This window comes from Marmota monax, unplaced genomic scaffold, assembly GCF_021218885.2.
Source record: "Marmota monax isolate L192 unplaced genomic scaffold, Marmota_monax_Labrador192_F-V1.1 WCK01_AAM20220418_F8-fsc00253, whole genome shotgun sequence".
In the NCBI taxonomy this organism is placed as follows: domain Eukaryota; kingdom Metazoa; phylum Chordata; class Mammalia; order Rodentia; family Sciuridae; genus Marmota; species Marmota monax.
Window position 1 is genome coordinate 503,767 of NW_026695237.1, and position 23,278 is coordinate 527,044.

General features: G+C 39.1%; 1 protein-coding gene across 1 annotated transcript in view; it reads left to right on the plus strand.

Annotated features, from left to right (window-relative positions):
* The window catches only part of LOC124089423 (sodium/glucose cotransporter 1-like), an 82,831-nt gene that overhangs the window by 12,443 nt on the left and 47,110 nt on the right, over positions 1–23,278 (plus strand). The window contains 2 exon segments of the mRNA XM_046439441.2: positions 21,192–21,296; positions 22,557–22,616. Of these exon segments, the coding sequence (XP_046295397.1) occupies positions 21,192–21,296; positions 22,557–22,616 (165 nt within the window).

Here is a 23,278-nt window from a genome sequence, read left to right on the forward strand (position 1 = left end):
AGGCAGACCTGCGACAGACTGGCAGGTCAGGCCCAGCGGCCTGCCAGCATGGTACACACGTCACCCCAATTGGAGTAGGGGCAAAGCAAAGTCGCCACCCATGCCAGGAACAGGCCCAGCGATCTGCCGGCGTGGCAGTCACGACACCCCAATTGGAGTAGGGGCAGAGCAGAGCCGCCACCCGTGCCCGAAAGGTGGGCAGACCTGCGACCGACCAGCGGGACAGGCCCAGTGGCCGGCCGGGGTGGTAGGCATGTCACCCCAATTGGAGTAGGAGCAGAACAGAGCCTTCACCTGCGCCCAGAACAGGCCCAGCGGTCCGCGGGTGTGGTAGACAAGTCACACCAATTGGAGGGGGGGCAGAGCAGAGCCGCTGCCCACGCCTGCAGGGTAGGCAGACCTGCAACCGACCAGCGGATCAAGCCCAGTGGCCTGCCGGCGTGGTACACTCGTCACCCCAATTGGAGTAGGGGCAGAGCAGAGCTGCCGCCCGTGCCCGGAACAAGCCCAGTGACCTGCCGGCGTGGTAGTCACGACACCCCAATTGGAGTAAGGGCAGAGCAGAGCCGCCGCCCGCGCCTGCAAGGTAGGCAGACCTGCGACTGACCAGCAGGACAGGCCCAGGGGTCAGCGGGCATGATAGATACCTCACACCAATTGGAGGACGGGCAGAGCAGAGCCGCTGCCCGCGCCTGCAAGGTAGGCAGACCGCCGCCCGACCCTGCAAGGGAGACTTTTCAACTATACAAGAGCAATATAAATATATAGGGGAAAAAACATTTCAAAAACACAACAGTTTCACCAAGCAGAAAGAAACGCAAGCAGTATGAAAAGACAAGGAAAGAAAGGACCACAAGCAATGCAGGTCAACTCAACTTTAGAAGAGGTAACAGCTGCAGCAGATGGAATGTCAGATAAAGAATTCAGGATATACATGCTTCAGATGATCTGGAGTATCAAGGAAGACATTAGACAGCAAAATCAGACAATGAAAGATCACTTCGACAATGAATTACACAAACAAATCCAGGAAGCAAAGGATCAACTATACAGGGAGATAGAGGTTATAAAAAACAAACAAACAGAAATCCTAGAAATGCAGGAAGCAATAAACCAACTTAAAAACTCAATGGAGAATACTACCAGCAGAGTAGAACACTTAGAAGATAGAACATCAGACAATGAAGACAAAGTATTTCAACTTGAAAAGAACATAGACAGCTCAGCAAGACTGTTAAGAAACCATGAGCAGAACATGCAAGAAATATGGGATAACATTAAGAGACCAAACTTAAGAGTCATTGGGATACAGGAAGGTACAGAGCTCCAAACCAAAGGAATGAGCAATCTATTCAATGAAATAATACGAGAAAACTTCCCAGACTTGAAGAATGAGACAGAATCCCAAATCCTAGAAGCCTACAGGACGCCGAATGTGCAAAATCATACGAGATCCACACCTAGACACATTATAATGAAGATGCCCAACATACAGAATAAGGAGAGAATTTTAAAAGCTACAAGAGAAAGGAAGCAGATTACATTTAGGGGTAAGCCAATCAGGATAACAGCTGATCTTTCAACACAGACTCTGAAAGCTAGAAGATCCTGGAATAACATATTTCAAACACTGAAAGAAAATGGGTTCCAACCAAGAATTGTGTATCCAGTGAAATTAAGCTTCAGGATGGAAGATGAAATTAAAACCTTCCACGATAAACAAAAGTTAAAAGAATTTGCAGCTAGAAAACCAGCTCTTCAAAACGTCCTCGGCAAAACATTACAGGAAGAGGAAATGGAAAATAACAATGAAAACCAACAGTGGGAGGTAGGACACTAAAGGAGGGGGGAAATAATCAAAGAGGAAAACAAACCATGTTTAGTAACATAAATAAACAAATATGGCTGGAAGAACAACCCATATCTCAATAATAACCCTAAATGTTAATGGCTTAAACTCACCAATTAAGAGACACAGGCTAGTAGAATGGATCACAAAACAAGACCCAACAATATGCTGCCTACAGGAGATGCATTTGATAGGAAAAGACATACATAGGCTGAAGGTGACAGGTTGGGAAAAATCTTATCACTCATATGGACTTCGGAAACAAGCAGGAGTGTCCATACTCATATCAAATAAAATAGATTTCAAGCCAAAGTTAATCAAAAGGGATAAAGAGGGACACTACATACTGCTTAAGGGAACCATACACCAACAAGACATAACAATCATAAATATTTATGCCCCAAACAATGGTGCAGCTATGTTCGTCAAACAAACTCTTCTCAAGTTCAAGAGTCTAATAGACCACCATACCATAATCATGGGAGACTTCAACACACCTCTCTCGCCACTGGACAGATCTTCCAAACAAAAGTTGAATAAGGAAACTATAGAACTCAATAACACTATTAATAACCTAGACCTAATTGACATATATAGAGTATACCACCCAACATCAAGCAGTTACACTTTTTTCTCAGCAGCACATGGATCCTTCTCAAAAATAGATCATATATTATGTCACAGGGCAACTCTTAGACAATATAAAGGAGTAGAGATAATACCATGCATCTTATCTGATCATAATGGAATGAAACTGAAAATCAACGATAAAAGAAGGAAGGAAAAATCATGCATCACTTGGAGAATGAACAATAGGTTACTGAGTGATCAATGGGTTATAGAAGACATCAAGGAGGAAATTAAAAAATTCTTAGAGATAAATGAAAACACAGACACAACATATCGGAATCTATGGGACACATTGAAAGCAGTTCTAAGAGGAAAATTCATTGCTTGGAGTTCATTCCTTAAAAAAAGAAAAAACCAACAAATAAATGATCTCATACTTCATCTCAAAATCCTAGAAAAAGAAGAGCAAAACAACAACAAAAGAAGTAGAAGGCAAGAAATAATTAAAATCAGAGCTGAAATTAATGAAATCGAAACAAAAGAAACAATTGAAAAAATTGACAAAACTAAAAGTTGGTTCTTTGAAAAAATAAACAAAATCGACAGACCCTTAGCCATGCTAACGAAGAGAAGAAGCGAGAGAACTCAAATTACATTATACGGGATGAAAAAGGCAATATCACAACAGACACTTCAGATATACAGAAGATAATCAAAAATTATTTTGAATCCTTATACTCCAATAAATTAGAAGATAGTGAAGGCATCGATAAATTTCTTAAGTCATATGATCTGCCCAGATTGAGTCAGGAGGATATAGACAACCTAAACAGATCAATATCAATTGAGGAAATAGAAGAAACCATCAAAAGACTACCAACTATGAAAAGCCCAGGACCGGATGGGTATACAGCAGAGGAACTAATACCAATACTTTTCAAGCTACTTCAGGAAATAGAAAAAGAGGGAGAACTTCCAAATTCATTCTACGAGGCCAACATCACCCTGATACCTAAACCAGACAAAGACACTTCAAAGAAAGAAAACTACAGACCAATATCTCTAATGAATCTAGATGCAAAAATCCTCAATAAAATTCTGGCCACTCGGATACAAAAACATATCAAAAAAATTGTGCACCATGATCAAGTAGGATTCATCCCTGGGATGCAAGGCTGTTTCAATATACGGAAATCAATAACTGTTATTCACCACATCAATAGACTTAAAAATAAGAACCATATGATCATCTCGATAGATGCGGAAAAAGCATTCGACAAATTACAGCATCCCTTTATGTTCAAAACTCTAGAAAAACTAGGGATAACAGGAACATACCTCAATATTGTAAAAGCAATCTATGCTAAGCCTCAGGCTAGCATCATTCTGAATGGAGAAAAACTGAAGGCATTCCCTCTAAAATCTGGAACAAGACAGGGATGCCCTCTCTCTCCACTTCTGTTCAACATAGTTCTCGAAACACTGGCCAGAGCAATTAGACAGACGAAAGAAATTAAAGGCACAAAAATAGGAAAAGAAGAACTTAAATTATCACTATTTGCAGGTGACATGATTCTATACCTAGCAGACCCAAAAGGGTCTACAAAGAAACTATTAGAGCTAATAAATGAATTCAGCAAAGTGGCAGGCTATAAAATCAACAGGCATAAATCAAAGGCATTCCTGTATATCAGTGACAAATCCTCTGAAATGGAAATGAGGACAACCACTCCATTCACAATATCCTCAAAAAAAATAAAATACTTGGGAATCAACCTAACAAAAGAGGTGAAAGACTTCTACAATGAAAACTACAGAACCCTAAAGAGAGAAATAGAAGAAGATCTTAGAAGATGGAAAAATATACCCTGCTCATGGATAGGCAGAACTAACATCATCAAAATGGCGATATTACCAAAAGTTCTCTATAGGTTTAATGCAATGCCAATCAAAATCCCAACGGCATTTCTTGTAGAAATAGAGAAAGCAGTCATGAAATTCATATGGAAAAATAAAAGACCCAGAATAGCAAAAACAATGCTAATCAGGAATTGTGAATCAGGCGGTATAGCGATACCAGACTTCAAACTATACTACAGAGCAACAGTAACAAAAACAACATGGTACTGGTACCAAAACAGGCAGGTGGACCAATGGTACAGAATAGAGGACACAGAAACCAATCCACAAAACTACAACTATCTTATATTTGATAAAGGGGCTAAAAGCATGCAATGGAGGAAGGATAGCATCTTCAACAAATGGTGCTGGGAAAACTGGAAATCCATATGCAACAAAATGAAACTGAATCCCTTTCTCTCGCCATGCACAAAAGTTAATTCAAAATGGATCAAGGAGCTTGATATCAAATCAGAGACGCGCCGTCTGATAGAAGAAAAAGTTGGCTACGATCTACAGTCGGTGGGGTCGGGCTCCAAATTCCTCAATAGGACACCCATAGCACAAAAGTTAATAACTACAATCAACAAATGGGACTTACTCAAACTAAAAAGTTTTTTTCTCAGCAAAAGAAACAGTAAGAGAGGTAAATAGGGAGCCTACATCCTGGGAACAAATCTTTACTCCTCACACTTCAGATAGAGCCCTAATATCCAGAGTATACAAAGAACTCAAAAAATTAAACAATAAGATAACAAATAACCCAATCAACAAATGGGCCAAGGACCTGAACAGACACTTCTCAGAGGAGGACATACAGTCAATCAACAAGTACATGAAAAAATTCTCACCATCTCTAGCAGTCAGAGAAATGCAAATCAAAACAACCCTAAGATACCATCTCACTCCAGTAAGATTGGCAGCCATTATGAAGTCAAACAGCAACAAGTGCTGGCGAGGATGTGGGGAAAAGGGTACACTTGTACATTGCTGGTGGGACTGCAAATTGGTGCAGCCAATTTGGAAAGCAGTATGGAGATTTCTTGGAAAGCTGGGAATGGAGCCACCATTTGACCCAGCTATTCCCCTTCTCGGTCTATTCCCTAAAGACCTAAAAAGAGCGTGCTACAGGGACACTGCTACATCGATGTTCATAGCAGCACAATTCACAATAGCAAGACTGTGGAACCAACCTAGATGCCCTTCAATAGACGAATGGATAAAAAAATGTGGCATTTATACACAATGGAGTATTACTCTGCATTAAAAAATGACAAAATCATAGAATTTGCAGGGAAATGGTTGGCATTAGAGCAGATTATGCTAAGTGAAGCTAGCCAATCCCTAAAAAACAAATGCCAAATGTCTTCTTTGATATAAGGAGAGTAACTAAGAACAGAGTAGGGACGAAGAGCAGGAGAAGAAGATTAACATTAAACAGGGATGAGAGGTGGGAGGGAAAGGGAGAGAGAAGGGAAATTGCATGGAAATGGAAGGAGACCCTCAGGGTTATACAAAAGTACATACAAGAGGAAGTGAGGGGAAAGGGAAAAATAATACAAGGGGGAGAAATGAATGACAGTAGAGGGGGTAGAGAGAGAAGAGGGGAGGGGAGGGGAGGGGAGGGGGGATAGTAGAGGATAGGAAAGGCAGCAGAACACAACAGACACTAGTATGGCAATATGTAAATCAATGGATGTGTAACTGATGTGATTCTGCAATCTGTATATGGGGTAAAAATGGGAGTTCATAACCCACTTGAATCAAAGTGTGAAATATGATATATCAAGAAATTTGTAATGTTTTGAACAACCAACAATAAAAAATTTAAAAAAAGATCTAATCTCCTAGCAATTAAAAAAATTATTTTTGTAGATGGATTGCTTTTTGTTTTTGCCTCATAAGTGCAAAGCAAAGCTCTGCCACTGAGTCACAATCCCAGCCCCTCCTAGCAATTTTTAAGTAGACAATCCATTATTATTAACTATGATCACCATGCTGTATCATGGATCTCTGGAATTGATTCAAACCAACTGAAATGTTTTTACCCTTTAACCAACATCTTCCCATCCATTCCCAATTTCTTATGCATCATCCCCTGGCAACTACCATCCTATTCTCTGTTTCTATTAGCCCAACCCTTTTAGATTCTGAATGTAAGTGGGAATGTGAATTTTATCCTTATACTGGCCAAAATACTGGGTAGATGCTGACTTTGTGATGAGTCCCTCATGGTGGTCTTTCTTTTACTCCTTAGTGGGCAGAAGCACACCTATTCTAAAGCTTCCTTTCAGGTCTGTGTCAATGCTTTTTAATCTTTTCATGTTTAGAATTTAGTACTTTCCTAAAATCAAGCATTAAAGAGGCAGCTCAAATCCCAAAGTTCAAGACAAGGTTTGGGTATCCTTTCTGAAGCTGTCCTGACAAATGTGGTAACCACTAATCAATAGTCAATTTATAAAACTAAGATTAGATAAAATTATCATCTCTTGGTCACTTAGCCATATTTCAAGTGCTTAATTACCATTTGTGGAAAAGGCTGTCATATAAAATAGTACAGATATAGAACATTTCCAAAATCATAGACATTCCTATTGGACGCTACCACACTATGGATTTCATATGCAAACTAGCATGAAATCTTAGTGGATTTGAGATTTACCAAACTAGAGAGCTAAACAGGACTTAGAAGTTTGTTTAAGTATTTTAAAAACAGTGTATTCCTCACTCCATCGAATGCCTCAATGCTACCTATAGCAAGCCTGCCAAATACTCATCCAGTCTCAGTTTGTTCCCAGTTCCTCTTTCTCCTATACATACCCCCCATGATAGAAAACTCACCACTTTTAAGATAAATCATTGCCTTTTTATACAGCTATTTTCCCTTCTATTGATTGTAATCAAGATGAATTTTTGTACCTCTAGGACTGTTTTATTTGGTGTGATACCTCAGTTTCCAATTTCTGGGACTTGGAGAAGCCAATGAGAGGGAATGCATGGGGCACAATCACCCATAGGAGATTTGCATTTTAGTTTGGCCTGGGTCTGGGAATACTTCACATCTTGGCCAGCAATTATTTCTTTCTTCCTGATATTGTCTGAGTCTGGATCTGGGCTGATGGTTGATTAATTAGAGGAATTAGCCCCACCCTAAGCAGGTAGGGTTCAATGGTTCATATGGTGTTTCCCATGGGTGTTCTTTTCCTTAAGAACATATCTGCATATCTCAGAACTGGATTATTATAACCGAAGAGATGCATGGCATCATAGTTTTGTGCAGAATCCACTGCTTCAATGATGAGGCTCTCATTCGAGTCTTCTTCTCCCAACCACTTTTCATCTAACACTGATTATGTAAATGGTTTCTAAACCTGTCCATGTATCAGAACCACATGAACTATTGCAAGTTAGCACTCAACACTGTGCCTTTCCAGAGATTAGTCAATGAGAATATTAGCCAGGTGCCATAGCTACTCAGGAGATCGAGGCAAGAGGATTGCAAATTTGAGGCCAGCCTGAGCAAGACCTTGTCTCAAAAAATAAAATGGGCTGTGGATGCATCTCAGTGGTAGAGTGCCCCTGGACTCAATCTCCAGCACTGGGGGGGGGGGGTAGCAAAAAGGTAAGAAGGGAACATTAAGAAATAGAAGAAAGATCCAGAGTGTTGAGGCAACTCCCTCAGTTGGCATCTGTCTGGTGCATGGTATTTAGTAGTGCTCTGTAAAGGGAAGCTTAGTGTTTCCCTGAAATTATTGCTACTGATGCCTTAAATTTAACTTTTAGGTTCATTGTGTGAATAAATTGAAATGATTTATATGCATATTTACTTATACTCCTGCAAATTATCAATTCCAGGTACACATTGACTGTATTTTAAAATGATTTGATGATTGGCAGGAGTATAAATAAAAATAAATACATACAGATGAATTATGTTAATTTGTGTTGGGCTTTGTCTCAAAGCCAATCAGTGGCATTCTATAGGTTAGGTGACAATGTTTGTTTTCTCTCTTTGTATTATATAATACATTTTTGATAGTTGGTATCTTAGATGCATTAAAATATGGTGTTATGGTTTGGATCTAAAGTGTATCCCAAAAGTTCATGTGTTGAAGGCTTGATTCTCAGTATAACAATGTTCAGAGATGGTGGCTTTGGGAATTGATTTGATCATGATGGCTCTGACCTCACCAGTGGATTAATCCATTGTTAACTGAATGAACTACTGGGAGGTGGTAGAAACTGTAGGCTGTGGGTGTGGTTGAGGGTGTGCCCTAGCAGGGCATTTCTTGTCCTTCTCTCTCTGATTCCTGGTTGCCATTAACTGAACAGCTTTCCTCCACCCTGCTCTTCTGCCATGATGTTCTATCTCACCTAAAACAATGAAGCCAGCTGAACATCTCTTGAAATCTCTGAAACCATGAGCCAAAATACATCCTTCCTCCTCTAAGTTATTATTCTTAGGTATTAGTCAGCAATCAAAGCTGATTAACACAAAGATGGTCACATTCTTTAAGATGTACTACATGTTTGTGTAAATATGTCAAGATATACTCTACCATCATGTATAACTAACAAATAAAAAATATGGTTGCATTCTGAAAAAGTGTTTTTATACTAAGTTCAGTACAACACTTGGGCTTTGCAGAAATGCTTCAGGAGCTGCTTTTCTCCTCTCTACTCTCCAGAAACTTGGTTTTTATTTATTTTATATAGGGGGGATCCACTAACATTTTTTTTTAAAAAAACAATACTCTGCTGACCTAGCAAAGTTTAAAAACTGCTACTTTGGAAAAACAAAGTGCAATGATTTTCATCTTAGAACTAAAAATGCTTTTTTTTAAAACACATAGCAATATAAACCTATAAGAAGAAATTAAAGGAAAACACAGAATACAAGAAAATTCACACTTAAGAACTTTCCTTCCAAAATTGAAAATTTTCCAACATCATCAATCAGTCCATAACCAGAATATCAATTCTCAAATGTGCTGGCCCAAAGAATCAAAGGCTCTCCAGAGGTGATGTCTCTCTTGGCCTGGTGGCTGTGGCAAAAACTTTCAATGGGGCCCTGTGCCCCTTCCTTCTGCCTTTTGCCCTGTTGTTTTGTGCTGCATAAAGAGAATACAGCCAGATGAGCTTCTGAAAGATAGTCCAGGGAGATTTTAGGAAGGGAGACTTGTGTTGACCCTGGGTTGGTACCTGAGGCATGGAGGGCTCAAGTGTCACCCACAAGAAAAGTTGAAGGAGATCAGCTCATAAAGTCTGAAAGGAGACTGGGTATAGTAGAGGGTGGTTTGGGCATTCCTAAGACTTAAGGAAGCTTTGGAAAGAGTGGCTATGATGTACAACAAGCAAAAATCTAAGAACTCCAAAAACAAGCCTTATTCTTAAAAAGTTGGTGAGTCCCATAGAGAAAAAAAGTCAAAGAGGAAATGAATTTGTACCTTGGGATAAGGATAGAAGTGAGGGACAGTTAGAGGGGAAACAGCAAGGACTCCAGGGCCAAAATTACATTACATGAAGAGTAGCTTTCACAGAGACACAGCCAGGGGGTCCTGCAGGAGCCTAAATCACTCTTAAAGCAACCCAAGCCAACTCAACTGAGTAACATAAACCATAAAGTTGTGTTTATGTAATTGTAGCACAGGATTCCCTTTTATGGTGGCACCTTGTTTTGGCACTTTTTTAAAACTTTTTTTACTAAATAATTTACTTATTTTAATTAAGCATATATGACAGCAGAATGCATTTTGATTCATTTTACACAATTGCAGCACAATCTTTCATTTCTCTGGTTGTACACAATGTATCATTGTATCACATGTGCAGTCATACATGTATCTAGGGTAATAATGTCCATCTCATTCCACCATCTTTTCTGCCCGCATACCTCCTTCCCACTTCTCCCTCCCCTTTGCCCAATTAAAGTTCCTCCATTTTTTCCATGCCCCCCCATTATGGATCCTTCTCTAAAATAGATCATATATTATGCCACAAAGCAAGTCTTAGCAAATACAAAAAAATAGAGCTACGACCCTGCATTCTATCAGATTATAATGGTTTTAAATTAGAAATCAATGATAAAATAAATAATAGAAGCTACTCCAACACCTCAAGACTAAATAACATGTTATTGAATGAACAGTGGATAGCAGAAGGCATCAGAATGGAGATTAAAAAATTCTTATAGGTAAAGAAGAGCACTGATGCAACAAATCAAAATCTCTGGGACACTATGAAGGCAGTGCTAAGAGGAAAGTTCATCGCATTAAGCTCATTCATTAAAAGAAGAAAAAGTCAACAAATAAATGACCTGACATTATATCTCAAAGCCATAGAAAGAGACTAACAAACCAACACCAAAAGTAGTAGAAGACAGAAAATAATTAAAATCAGGGTGGAAATCAATGAAATTGAAATAAAAGAAACAATTCAAAAAATTGACAAAACAAAAAGTTGGTTCTTTGAAAAAATAAATAAAATTGACAAACCTTTAGCTACCCTAATGAAAAGAAGGAAGGAGAAACTCAAATTACTAAAATTTGTGATGAAAAAGGAAATATCACAACAGACACTATTGAAATACAAAATACAATTAGAAACAGTTTTGAAAATTTATACTCCAGTAAAATACAAAATGTCGAAGACATTGACAAATTTCTAGAGCCATATGATTAACCCAAATTGAGACAAGAGGACATACACAATTTAAACAGATCAATTCCAAGCAAGGAAATAGAAGACACCATAAAACCCTATCAACCAAGAAAAGCCCAGAACCAGACGGATTCACAGCTGAGTTCTACGAGACCTACAAATAAGAATTAATGCCAATACTCCTCAAATTATTCCATGAAACCGAAAAGTAAGGAACCCTTCCAAACTCATTCTATGAAGCAAGTATCATCCTGATACCAAAACCAGGCAGTGACACATAAAGAAAGGAAATTTTATACCGATATTCTTGATGAATATTGATGCAAAAATTCTCAATAAAATTCTGGCAAATCACATACAAAAACATATTTAAAAAATAATGCACCATGATCAAGCGGAGGTTCATTCCAGGGATGCAAGTTTGGTTCAACATATGGAAATCAATGAATATAATTCCTCACATCAATAGACTTAAAGATAAGAAACATATATTTATATCAATTGATGCAGAGAAAACTTATCACAAAAATATAGCATTCTTTCATGTTCAAAACACTAGAAAAAATCTAGGTATAGTAGGAATATATCTCAACATTGTAAAAGCTATCTATGCTAAACCCAAGGCCAACATCATTCTAAACAGAGAAAAATTGGAAGCATTCCCTCTAAAACTGGAACAAAAACTCTAAAAACTGTACTTTCCCCCTCCTCTTTGGCATACATAGAATTTCAATCCTGAAAGAGCCTTTGAGACTCAATGAATGTTTTTGCTGTGGCCAGCAGGCGAAGAGAGATGCCAGCTCTGAAGAGCCTCTGGCTTCTGTAATGATGTCTTTGGGCCAGCACATTTGAGAACCGATATTTGAGATGCTTCATATGACCCTTAATATTAAAGAGGAAACTCCTAGAGCCTAAGAGAAGTTTAATGAATTTCCCAATGTCACAAGGCTTGGATAAGACAGGTCCTTTGGTTCCTTGTGCAGTTCTCACTCCCTGCCCTTTGGAATCCTTACTTCTGAGTAGAAAGAGTTCCCAAGGGGATGGCCCAGCCTTGTTGTGCTCCATGCTCCCATGAAGTCCCCTAACATTAAAGAGGAAACTCCCAGAGCAAAATAACAAGCCAAAACCTGGCTTCTGTAATAATGTCTTTGGGAGAACTGATATTTGAGTCCCCGCATCTGATCCCTAACATTAAAGAGGAAATGCCCTCTTTCACCACTTCTAGTCAATATAGTCCTTGTTTTGGCACTTTTAACTAGCAGCTGCCTGTGTGCTGTATTGTGATGATCATTTGAGGGACATGGAAGATATGAAAGCAGGAAGGCTAGGAAACTCATGGACTGAGTTTTGAAAGAGAACTTCCTACTCCCTGGCTAGAGGAAGCAGAAATTACTCAGAGAAGTAGGCCTCCAGAGGCACATCCCAGGGAGAACTCTCATTTTGGAGAGGAGTTTAGTCATAATGATACATTGGCAGAGTAGACTCCATTGAAGCCATGATTAAATTTATTTATACACTAAAAAACTTTTATATTCTATTATCATTTAAAGTTGAGTATTTTCTCTAATCTTTTCATCAAACTTGGAACATCTACAAAATAATTTTCCTTAAAGTTATTTCTAAAGGAAACTATTTTTATAAGATTAAGTGAAACAATAGATATTTTAGAATAAACTCTCTGATACCTGATGAGGTGACTCTTCCTGCTGAGGCTTCCCTTTTTGTGGTACATTCACAGATATTCATTTCTACATTTATTATTATTATTATTATTATTATTATTATTATTATTATTATTCTGACCATTTCTAAATGAGGAAACTACAATGGTCCTCCTTATATCTAATGGTTTTGTCATTTTGATAGTTCTGCCATTCATTGGTTCTGTTATTTTTCTCATTAGAAACTTAATAATTAATAAACAATGAATGTCAGCAGGGTCCTTTGCCCATCCGCTTCCTTAATGAAGCTTCCTCCATGAACTTCTCTGTGAACTAAGCCAAGCCACCAGCAATCACTCACTCAAGGTCTCCCACAGGTGCAGTCTGATGCCAGGTGCAGTGGCATGAGCCTGTGGTGGAGTATCTAATTTCAGCCCACATTGGACAGCTTGGTAAAGTCTGGTAGGACCATGCTTCCTCTCTGTCTCAAGACTTTGGTTGTTTGTCAGTTTGAGTCGTTTTTGTAAAATTTGAAAGTTCTCATAATATGTATCTCCTTTTCAGTGAAAATTTTTATCAACTCCTGCTTTGCTCTTAAATAACCTGGTTCCTTTGTTCTCATCCTCCTTCTCTTCTTCCTTTCTTCTTTTTTTTTTGCTGCTTCTCATTTTCTTCTTCCTCCACTGACTTCTCCTCCTTTATTCTCTTCCTCTTGCTTTCTCCTTTTCCTGCTCTTCCTATTTTTTCCTCTCATCTTCCTTCTCTCCTTCTCATTCTTCTTCACTGTTTTTTTCTGGTAGAGAAATTTGCCTCCCATTCTTCTTATCTCAGTCTCTGCTGAGGAGCTTCTTTGAGAAATGTATTGCTAATCACCTCCCCATGTACTCTTTGTGTTCCTAGGCATCAGTCAACTAGTATGTAGCCAAGTTTCTGTCATCTAGTTAGTACCTAAGCTCCCAGATTTCCCACTGGATACCTTCCAAGTATTTTTTAACAAATTAACATTTCTGTAGACAGAAAGGACAAACCAAATTTCAATCAATGTTTCCAGTTGGTCAAATCCAGAAGAGTGCTAAAACTATTAGCTAAGTTGAAGTCTTTGGATTTTGCATTAAGAAATATATCTGGGCTTTCCTTGTTTATCTTGGCATGTGGCAAAGTGAGTCAGAGGGAACTATATCAATATTTTTGGGCAAACTTTATATTAAGGAGGTGATTTAAAGTTATAGTTAAGAATACAGGGCTGGGGATGTGGCTCAAGCAGTAACGTGCTCACCTGGCATGCACGGGGCACTGGGTTGGATCCTCAGCACCACATAAAAATAAAATAAAGATGTTGTGTCCACCAAAAACTGAAAAATAAATATTAAAAAATCCTCTCTCTCTCTCTCTCTCTCTCTCTCTCTCTCTCTCTCTCTCTCTCTCTTAAAAAAATACAGACTCTGGAGTTAGAAGTCTTGGTTAAAACCCCAGCTCCATGCATTCATACTTACATGGCTGTGGGTGAGTGACTCTCTCCGTGCCCCAATTTCTCAAATGCAAAATAGAGATAATTGTACCTACCTTGTAGAGTTATTGTGAAGATTAAATTAGTTAGTGCATGTGAATATCTTATGATAGGATACTGTCAGTACTAATCAAGGGTTGTCTACCATCATTATCATCATTATTTTATCAAATTTGCAGAACCTCTCCCTTTAGCTATGAATTCATTTATTTACTTATTCATTTATCTATTTATGCTTTTTTATTCTTTTTTTCCCACAACTACTTGTGATTACTATGTGCCAGATTCTGGGGGATAGGTGTCCATATATATGCATGTATGTGTGTGTATGTCACTCATATTTCCACAAGATATTTTATATGAAATTATAAGTAATGGTTAAGTATTTAGAAATAATAGAATTTGAATTAAGGGTAGGTGGGAAGAAGAAGGGTCTTCCTTGCCTACATAGGGTGGAAATTTCTGAGGACTGGGCAATTAGGCTAAGACCTAAAGGATCAGAAGAACTCATTCAGAAACAAGAAATGATTGAAATGATTACTGTGGTTTGATCATTACACATTGTATACATGGATTGACAAACCACATTTTTTTCATATAAGTATATGTACATTTATGTATTAATCAAAATTTTAAAAATATAAAGTAAGGAAAATTGGGGGATGAGCAATCTAAACAAACAAACAACAACAAAAAAAAACAGATGGCCAAAGGCACTGTGATAGAAAGGAAGGTGGGGGTATATAAAGGACTGAAAAGTGGCAGCATGGGAGAGATATGGTACATTTAGATCAGGCCTCTTGAATTGTTGACAGTTCTGAAGATGGGTCTATCTGTTGGTGGGTGGGTTGGTGTCCAGTCCCCTCAACCTCTAAATGCCAGCAGAAGACCTCACCTGCATTTTGTGTCAAAAACTGGTGGGAAAACACCAATTTTGGCAGTGGCTTCCTGACTTCTCATCACTTTGATTTGTTGGTCAGGGGAGAGATGTGCATGCATGTAATGAATGAAAGACAACCATTGTCTGTGGGCACATGAGCTGATGTAGAGTAAACAGAGGTTATGATGACTCTGGAGCAAAGCTTGTGTCTAAATATTTACCAGAGACTCAGAAATAAAATATTCTGAATATACAAACCCCACCTTTTTTTCCTGTTTCAATCCAGGAAGTTTGATTCTTGAAAGATGGCCACTGTCCAGTGTTAAACCTTTTCAAATTCCCCTTGTTGAAAAGAGAGTTTCTAAATGGAGAGAAATATTAACAGTTCCTGAGAAGGTGAAGGAGGAAATAAAATGCAGCAGAGCACATGTTGCTCCTGAGTTTACAGTGAGATATGGGGAGGAGGGTCTCTTCCCATGGTGCCCCTGCATGGAAATTAGAAGAAACTGTCAGAAAAGGGGGAAGTCAGTGGAGGGCTGAAACATTTCTTTTGTTTCAATCCAGGAAGTGTGATTCCTGAGAGATGGCCAGTGTCAAAGGTTAAACTTTTTCAAATTCCCCTTATTGAAAAGAGAGCTACTAAAGGGACAGAGATATTAACAGTTCCTGAGAAGGTGAAGGAGGAAATAAAAGATGATGCAGTGGAGCACATGTTGCTCCTGAGTTTACTGTGAGATGGTAGAGAGGAGGGTCTCTTCCCATGGTGCCCCTTCATGGAAATTAGAAGAAACTGTTAGAAAAGGGGGAAGTCAGTGGAGGACTGAAGCATTTCTTTTGCCTCCTGGACTTTAAGAACTTTTGGCTATGGGACCTTGGGCAAGTCACTCCACTCCTCTGATCTTTAATCTCATCTGTAAAATTAAGATAAATAATACCAACCTTACCAAACTTTGTGGGCATTAAATAAGATAAAGTGAACTAAGTTCATGACCTAACACTTGGAGGCACTGTTAAAGTTGGTGTTCCTCTTTCATTTTCTTATTTTCCCAGGGTGGGACTCTCTAAGTGAGGTACCCAGATCTTGTTAGTTGTCCAGCCCTAACCTAGACCTACTGCATCAAAAACTCTAGACAATCAGGCAGAGCAATGAAAGCTTCCAGGTGATTTTAATTAGGATTGCCAAATTTAACAAATAAATATACAGGAAGTTCAGTTAAATGTGAATTTCAGACAAACAATGAATGCATTTGTAGGATAAGTTATCCCAAATATTGCACAGGATGTACTTATACTTTAAAAACCATATTCATTACTTATGTGAAATGCATATTTAATTTGGAATCTCATATGGTGATGTGTGCTAAAGTTTGAGAATCACTTTTGGGAGGACATCCCAATGGATGTGTCTAGCACAGCCCAGACAAGGAATGGAGAAGCAGTCCTGTCCTTAAAGAGGAGGACAGAAGCAGGGAGCAGGGTGCCATCTCAGTGTCCTGGATATTCTTGAAATTACAAGCTTAATTAATGAAGAAAGTAGTTTCTTGAAATTTGTTGAGAGCAATTCCATTTGAACTATGATCTTTTTCCCTCAAAGAGAAACCGACAACTCTTGCTCTTTGATGAAACTCGGGGCACTCCATAAAAACACAGGTCATGTATTCTTTCAGAGTAGTATGGCTTTGTGGGCAAATGTTTCTTAAAGGTCTCTTACATTTGTCATCTCATTTAAGCACAACAATACCCTTGTGGGTTAGGGGAAGGAAGAGTCTTATTCTTGGTTTATAATGGAGGAAACTAAGGTTCAAAGCACAAAAGTGACTGGTCAGGTCACATAATTTGTGATGGCAGAGCCAAGATTAGAACCTGGTTGAAAGGTTCCCAGTGTGCTTAGAAGAAGGGGAAGGGGAAGCCTTTAATGCATTCAAACATGAGTTTTGATACAGGGTAGTTTAAAAGATATATATTTTTATTATTTTTAATTGACATGGAATAATTATGCATATTTATAGGGCACAGTGTGTGACATTTTAATAAATACATAAAATGTATAATAATCAGAACAGAGTAATTGTGATGTCCATCACTTCAAACACTTATCATTTCTTTGTGTGGGAACATTCAAAATCCTTTCTACTCACTTTTTTGAAACATTTAGCATACTTTCCCAAATCCATTGAATGCTTCTATTTGTGTGGGCTCTCTCTTGTCCAGCAAGGAGGTCCACAGTATAGGGTAGAAGAGAGTGTGGCTGTATAGTCGCTAATCAAGATTTCTGGAGACAAAGCAGGAAGCAGGTCTGATTTTATTGCGCAGGTACCATGTATATATACTCAAGTAGTAGCTAAGCAGATTACAGGCAGCCACCAATACAATTTCTGGCCAACTGTCCTTGCAGCAACCAATAGAGGAGTGGGCCATGGAGCAAGCACAGGGACTGCAATATGCAGCCCATACTCAGGGCTGTACCTACAGGGTAAGTGGTTTGCCATCACATGCCCTTAAAGTATGCCATGTATACAGTACTCCATGCACTTGTCCCAACACTTTTTTTTTTTTGGTACTAAGGACTGAACTCAGGAGCACTCAATCACTGAGCCACATCCCCAACCCTATTTTGTATTTTATTTAGAGACAGGGTCTCACTGAGTTGCTTAGTGCCTCGCTTTTGCTGAGGCTGGATTTGAACTCACGATCCTCCTGCCCCAGCATCCCAAGCCACTAATGCTCCTAATTTTTAAGATAGGAAGACAAACATAATCCTGTCCATTTCCTTGGGTAATTCTTGGCCCCTAGGTTAGAAGTAAACATAACATTCATGTGTAAACTTAAACCATGTTCTTTTTCTGGGCTATAATTTTATTTTCATTTGAAAATAATGTTGACTGTAGTCTTTTCCAAGGTAATTCCATCTCTAACATCAGATAAGTTGGTTTAAGATGTAAATCTTCTATTTCCTGTCACAGAAAACTTTATCATAGTTAGTATTTAGTGACATTTCATATCTTTTTCTATATCCCTCCAAATACATAACTTTGTTTTTAGTTCTTAGACTCTGCCAGTGAGTCTAGGATAGAAGCCTTGGAATTGTAGTGTTTCATTGTCAGAGGTTTAAAGAATTGTGTTATGATTATAAAATTACAGAAACTCATCATGAAAAAAATTGGAAAAGTATAAAGAAGTAAAACAATGTATTTGTTATTTTCTTTTCCAAAGGTAGCCATTGTTAAATTGGATATTTCTGTCAATTTATGTACAAATATGCACACATGCATATATTTTAAAATTTCAGGGATCATATGGTGTATAGGTTGCATGGCAATGAACATACTAATGAAATCTGTCTAAATAAATCTTTGCATGTCAGATAATTTGCTTAAGATAGAGTCCCCCAAATAGTATAAGTCCTCATATAGTATAAGAAGATGAATTATACCAGAAATATAAGGAAAAAAATTACTTACCAATACCAAATATTATCATTGAAAATATTTTGTCTGTTTGATAGAAAATAACTCATAATATCAGATCTCCCCCACCCCACTTGTGGTATTGTTCTTATTACTGGTAAACAGGTTGCCAGATTGACATCTCATAGAGACATTTCTCTAGTATGCCCTGCTGGCCTTATGAGCCCCGTGTAAGCCTGGCAGGCCAAGTTTATTGCCTCTCCTTCAGGATTGAGTACCTTGGCATATTCCTGTGAAAAGTCCCAATTTCATGTAGCCAGTAGGAAAAAAATGCAACTGCAAGGCATTTGGTTGCAATGCTTCCTGTTGTTTTCCCAAGAGGAACATTCAAACATTTGCTATCAGTGAAACCATGAATAAGGGGGCACTACTGTACCAGCATAGGGTGGGCAATGCACCAGGAGAGTGGAACAGACAGCATGTGGGACAAGAGATCAGAGGGGGGAGAGATCAGCTCTGCATGGTATCAGTGGAGAGATGGGATTATGCCTCATTTTGATGACTGACACAGTGTTTTGGAAGGCAGAGCTCAACAGAGAGGGAGTTTCAGGAAAGGAAAACACATTAACACAGGAGTCAGGAAAGCACACAGAGCATGTCTAAGAGACTGAGTTGGTGTGATTTTGCCAAAAGGTAGAGGATGTGACAGGACATGGCAGGGCTGCTGGGGTTGGAGAAAGTAGGATTGTCCTGATTGTGAAGAGGCTTCAGTGCCTATTATTCCTCTTGTGAATTCCATGTCATATCAGAGCCCATTTTTGTTGTTTCTGGTGGTTGGGATCACCATCTGGAAGCTCCTAATGATCCTATTTCTTGAGCTAAATTGTTTGTGGAAGTATTTCCCACAAAGTCTTTGACTTTTCCATTTGGATATCTCAGTAACTTTACTGTGACATAGGATATCCTTGGAGTCTTAATTTGAGTCTGTCAACTCTGGGATTTTAGAGGTGAGATGGCTAAAGTTTTGTTCAGTCCTCATGCCATATCTTGACACGTGGTTTGAGTTATAGTATCTCCCACTGGGAAGGATAAATGCCCTGGTAACAGACCTTTAAAATTCTGGAGGTAAAACAGGAGACTTTGGAGACAGCCTCTTTCACCCCAAACTTTTTGTCCTCCAGATCTTAGCATTGTAATTGTATAGCTAGGGACTGCACTTCTGCTTCCCAAGAGAGAGCAAAACAACATTAAGGAGAGAATGATGACTTCTAATACAGATTAGGGAAGACTCCTTAAGCCTAAAAGTGCATATGAATCATGTGGAGTGGAGAGGTATAACTCTCATTCACTAAGTCTCTGGGAGGCAATTGAGGGGTTGCATTTCTCACAAGCTCCAAAGGGAAGCCATGTCCCTGGTTTGCAGAGCACTGTGAATAGTACAAGTTCTGGGAACACATCTCTACGACTGAGTTAAGCACTGAAGGAGTTATTAAATAGAGTAATGTCTATCTTTGGTTCAAAAGATAGATGCAATCCCCACTAGTTTGGATGGCTTCCTGTGAGCCTTCTCTAAAGGGAAAACTAATTAAATCACAAAAGAAAACGTCCAGGCAAATCATTTCTCCCCACAAATGTTGGGAGAAAAAAAATGATCATGTTAAATTTTCCAAATAATTTAGAGGCTGATCCTCCAATAGTGCTAGAAATTAGAGGAACTGGCTCAATCTTCAGTACTGCCAAGAATCATGAAGCTTTAAAAAAGAATTTGGAGCTGGAGGATGTTAAAGCCAGATGGAAAGGCAAGAAGGGCATCCTGTCTCATTCTGGACAGCTCGTGTATAGATTAATCTACTTGGTTTTGAGACCCACTTGGGGAGAAAGATGGGGCTAAGGGAAGCAGAGAAGAACAGGGTGATGAGATTCAAGTCCATGGCTAAGGAGAAGCAAACATACAATAAGAGGAAGTTTGGATTGGGGAATAAGAGGGGAGTGCATTACCTCTGTCTTTAGATATAGTAAGAGCTTGTGGAAGAGAGATTTGTTCTATATCACTAGGGTGAAAGTAGGACATTGGTTGGTTTCAGCTCAAGGTAAAGAGGGTCTTAATTTTTAAAAATTAAATGTTCTACCATAGATTCAGCTGCCTGGAAAGGTGGGAAGTTCTTGTTAGAGTTGTGTATGCACAGGTATTGCAAGAGGGCCTCAAGCTGATATGCTTGGATCCATCAAATTCTGCAAGATTCTCTAATTTCACTCTCCTTTTTTTGTGGTGCCGGGGATTGAACCCAGGGCCTTGTGCATGTGAGGCAAGCACTCTAGAAACTGAGTTACATCCCTAGCCTGAAATTCTCTAATTTTTCTATATTCTCTTTTGCCAACCTTGTTGGACAGGAAATGTAAGCAGCCAAATGTGATCACAAACTGCCTAAAGGGAAAAGGACGCACATGGTCTTTTTGCCTTTTGTGGTATGACATCATGTTATTTCCCCAATTACCATCTAATCAAACCTGCTTAGTTTGGTCTGATGCAGATCCTCAAGCGTAGTGGCAGTAAAACTGTGTAAGTGTTTATAACAGCCTTTTGCACCCCATCAGGGGATGAAGAGGGCTATGAGTCACAAGCAAGGTCAAAATGGAGAAATTTTAGATAAAGTCTACAATCTCAAATTCAGAAGGGACATGGGAGGAAATTACAGAGAAGAACATGAATCATGTCACTGGGTTGCTCCTGACTTCTCTCCTGACTTTATGTTTCCAGGTTGGAGCCTCTCTCTTTGCCAGTAACATTGGAAGTGACCACTTTGTGGGGCTAGCTGGGACTGGAGCAGCTTCAGGGATTGCCACTGGGGCTTTTGAATGGAATGTGAGTAGCATCAGTGTTACTGGGTTATAGAAGTGGAAAAGAGCCTGTACAAGTCTGTTTTGAGTGACTATTATGAAATACCAGATGTCAGCTGAAGATGAGGTTTATTTAGCTCATGTTTTTGAAAGTCAAAAGTCCAAGCAGCATGTTGCAGGTCCTTGTGAGGGACCCACTTGACTGTGGCATCTCCTGGTGAAAGACAATAGCAGCATTGTATGTGAGAGGTAATATCACCCAAAATAAGAAGTCAGAGAGATGGGTGGGGCCAGAGTCAGGTAAACACTTTCTGTAACTTCCAGGGGGTCACTTCAGAACTACCTTAATCTCCTCCATGAACAGCACCCACAGTGACCTAAGAACCTTATACTATGCTCCACCTCATTCTATGTTCTACCACCTCCCACTATGCTGAGGACTAAGCCTCTAATACATGAACCTTTAGGGGACATGCTAAACAATACCCAAACTATAGCAGAATATTAGCACTTAGCCGGGCCAGTCTGTGTCCAGAGGAGCTTGAGAGAGTACCTGACTGCTCATAGCCATCCTGGGATGCAGATGGAGGAGCATGGTTTTAGGAGCCCAAGCGTTCCTTCCACCAGAGTAGCATGGGAGATAACACTGGAAGGATGGTAAGAGTATTTTTTCTCTTTCCCTTTGGTGTTAAAAAGATGAGGCCCCAGACCTTTCTAGCCATGTTACAAGTTTGGAAATGCTTATCACCAATTATTATTATTGTTATTATTCTCTTTCTTATTAAATTATTTATCTATTCTAATTTGTTATACATGATGGCAGAATGCAATTCATTTCATACTACACATATAGAACATAATTTTTCAAGTCACTGATTATACACAAAGTATTTTCACACCATTCATGTCTTCATACATGTACTCAGGGTAATGATGTCTAACCCATTGCACCATCTATTATTATTATTCTCTAAATGGTATTTTACCCCCTGTAAAATATAGGGAAGAGTCAAAAGAGATCTCAGTCCTCTGGTTGTGGCCCAAGGTTGTGATGATAGCAGTAGCTTCCTGGGATTCCTCTGCTGTTGCCCAGTTTCTGTTTCTTTGGGCCAATTGGGCAACTAAGGCATCCTACAGTCTCTAATGGCCACCTAAGAGTTGTTCTTCAGTTCAAAAAAGAAAGTGCTGGGTGACTTTTTGCAGCAGCAGCTGAGGGGTCCTTCAGGTAAGTAGGGATGGGTTAAGGTTCCTCCTGATTTGAATCCACCTCTTGTTTTGGTTTCAGGCCCTGTTTTTAGTGGTTGTGCTGGGCTGGGTGTTTGTTCCCATTTATATTAAAGCTGGGGTAAGTACTCATTCTGTTATTCCATTCCCTGCTGACAAATATATATGTGACTTTGATCCTTCTGGGGGACAGAGGAGACTCTGTGGAATAAATGGCAAAGATAACCTGTGTTTGCTTTTAGTTCTTGGTTGTAAAATAGTTCCTGGCTCCCTGTTGTGGCACTGAACAGCACCCCTGGTTCTTTTCTGTCAAGACTCATGACTCTTCCCTCTAAGAAGATTTCCTAAGAAATCCCACACTATTCAAACCCCTCTGAAACATCCTGTCCTCTCGCTCTGGGTTTCTCCCTTTACTAAATGGCCATGCATTTGCTCTTGATGTACAACTATGTCAAGTTTCTGCCTTCAGAAAGGAAGCAGATTGAGAAAAAGAACTGTATTTTCTCTTTATTTATGTACATCAGTAGTTCTTGTTTGCTGAGCATGTAGCTGGTACTCAACTATCAAATGCATGCTTGGTATCCTGACTGTGTCTCTCTGATATTTTACATAGGCTAGCTTTAGTATCACCTGTTTAGTGAGATATACTGAGCACCTCCTATGTGTAAATTTGCATATTGGGAGCTAAAAGCAATATGGGAAAAACAGGGAAGGTGCTACATCTTCTGGATACTCACAGATTGATGGTGACACATGTTTTGTCCCAGAGGACAACAATCTTGG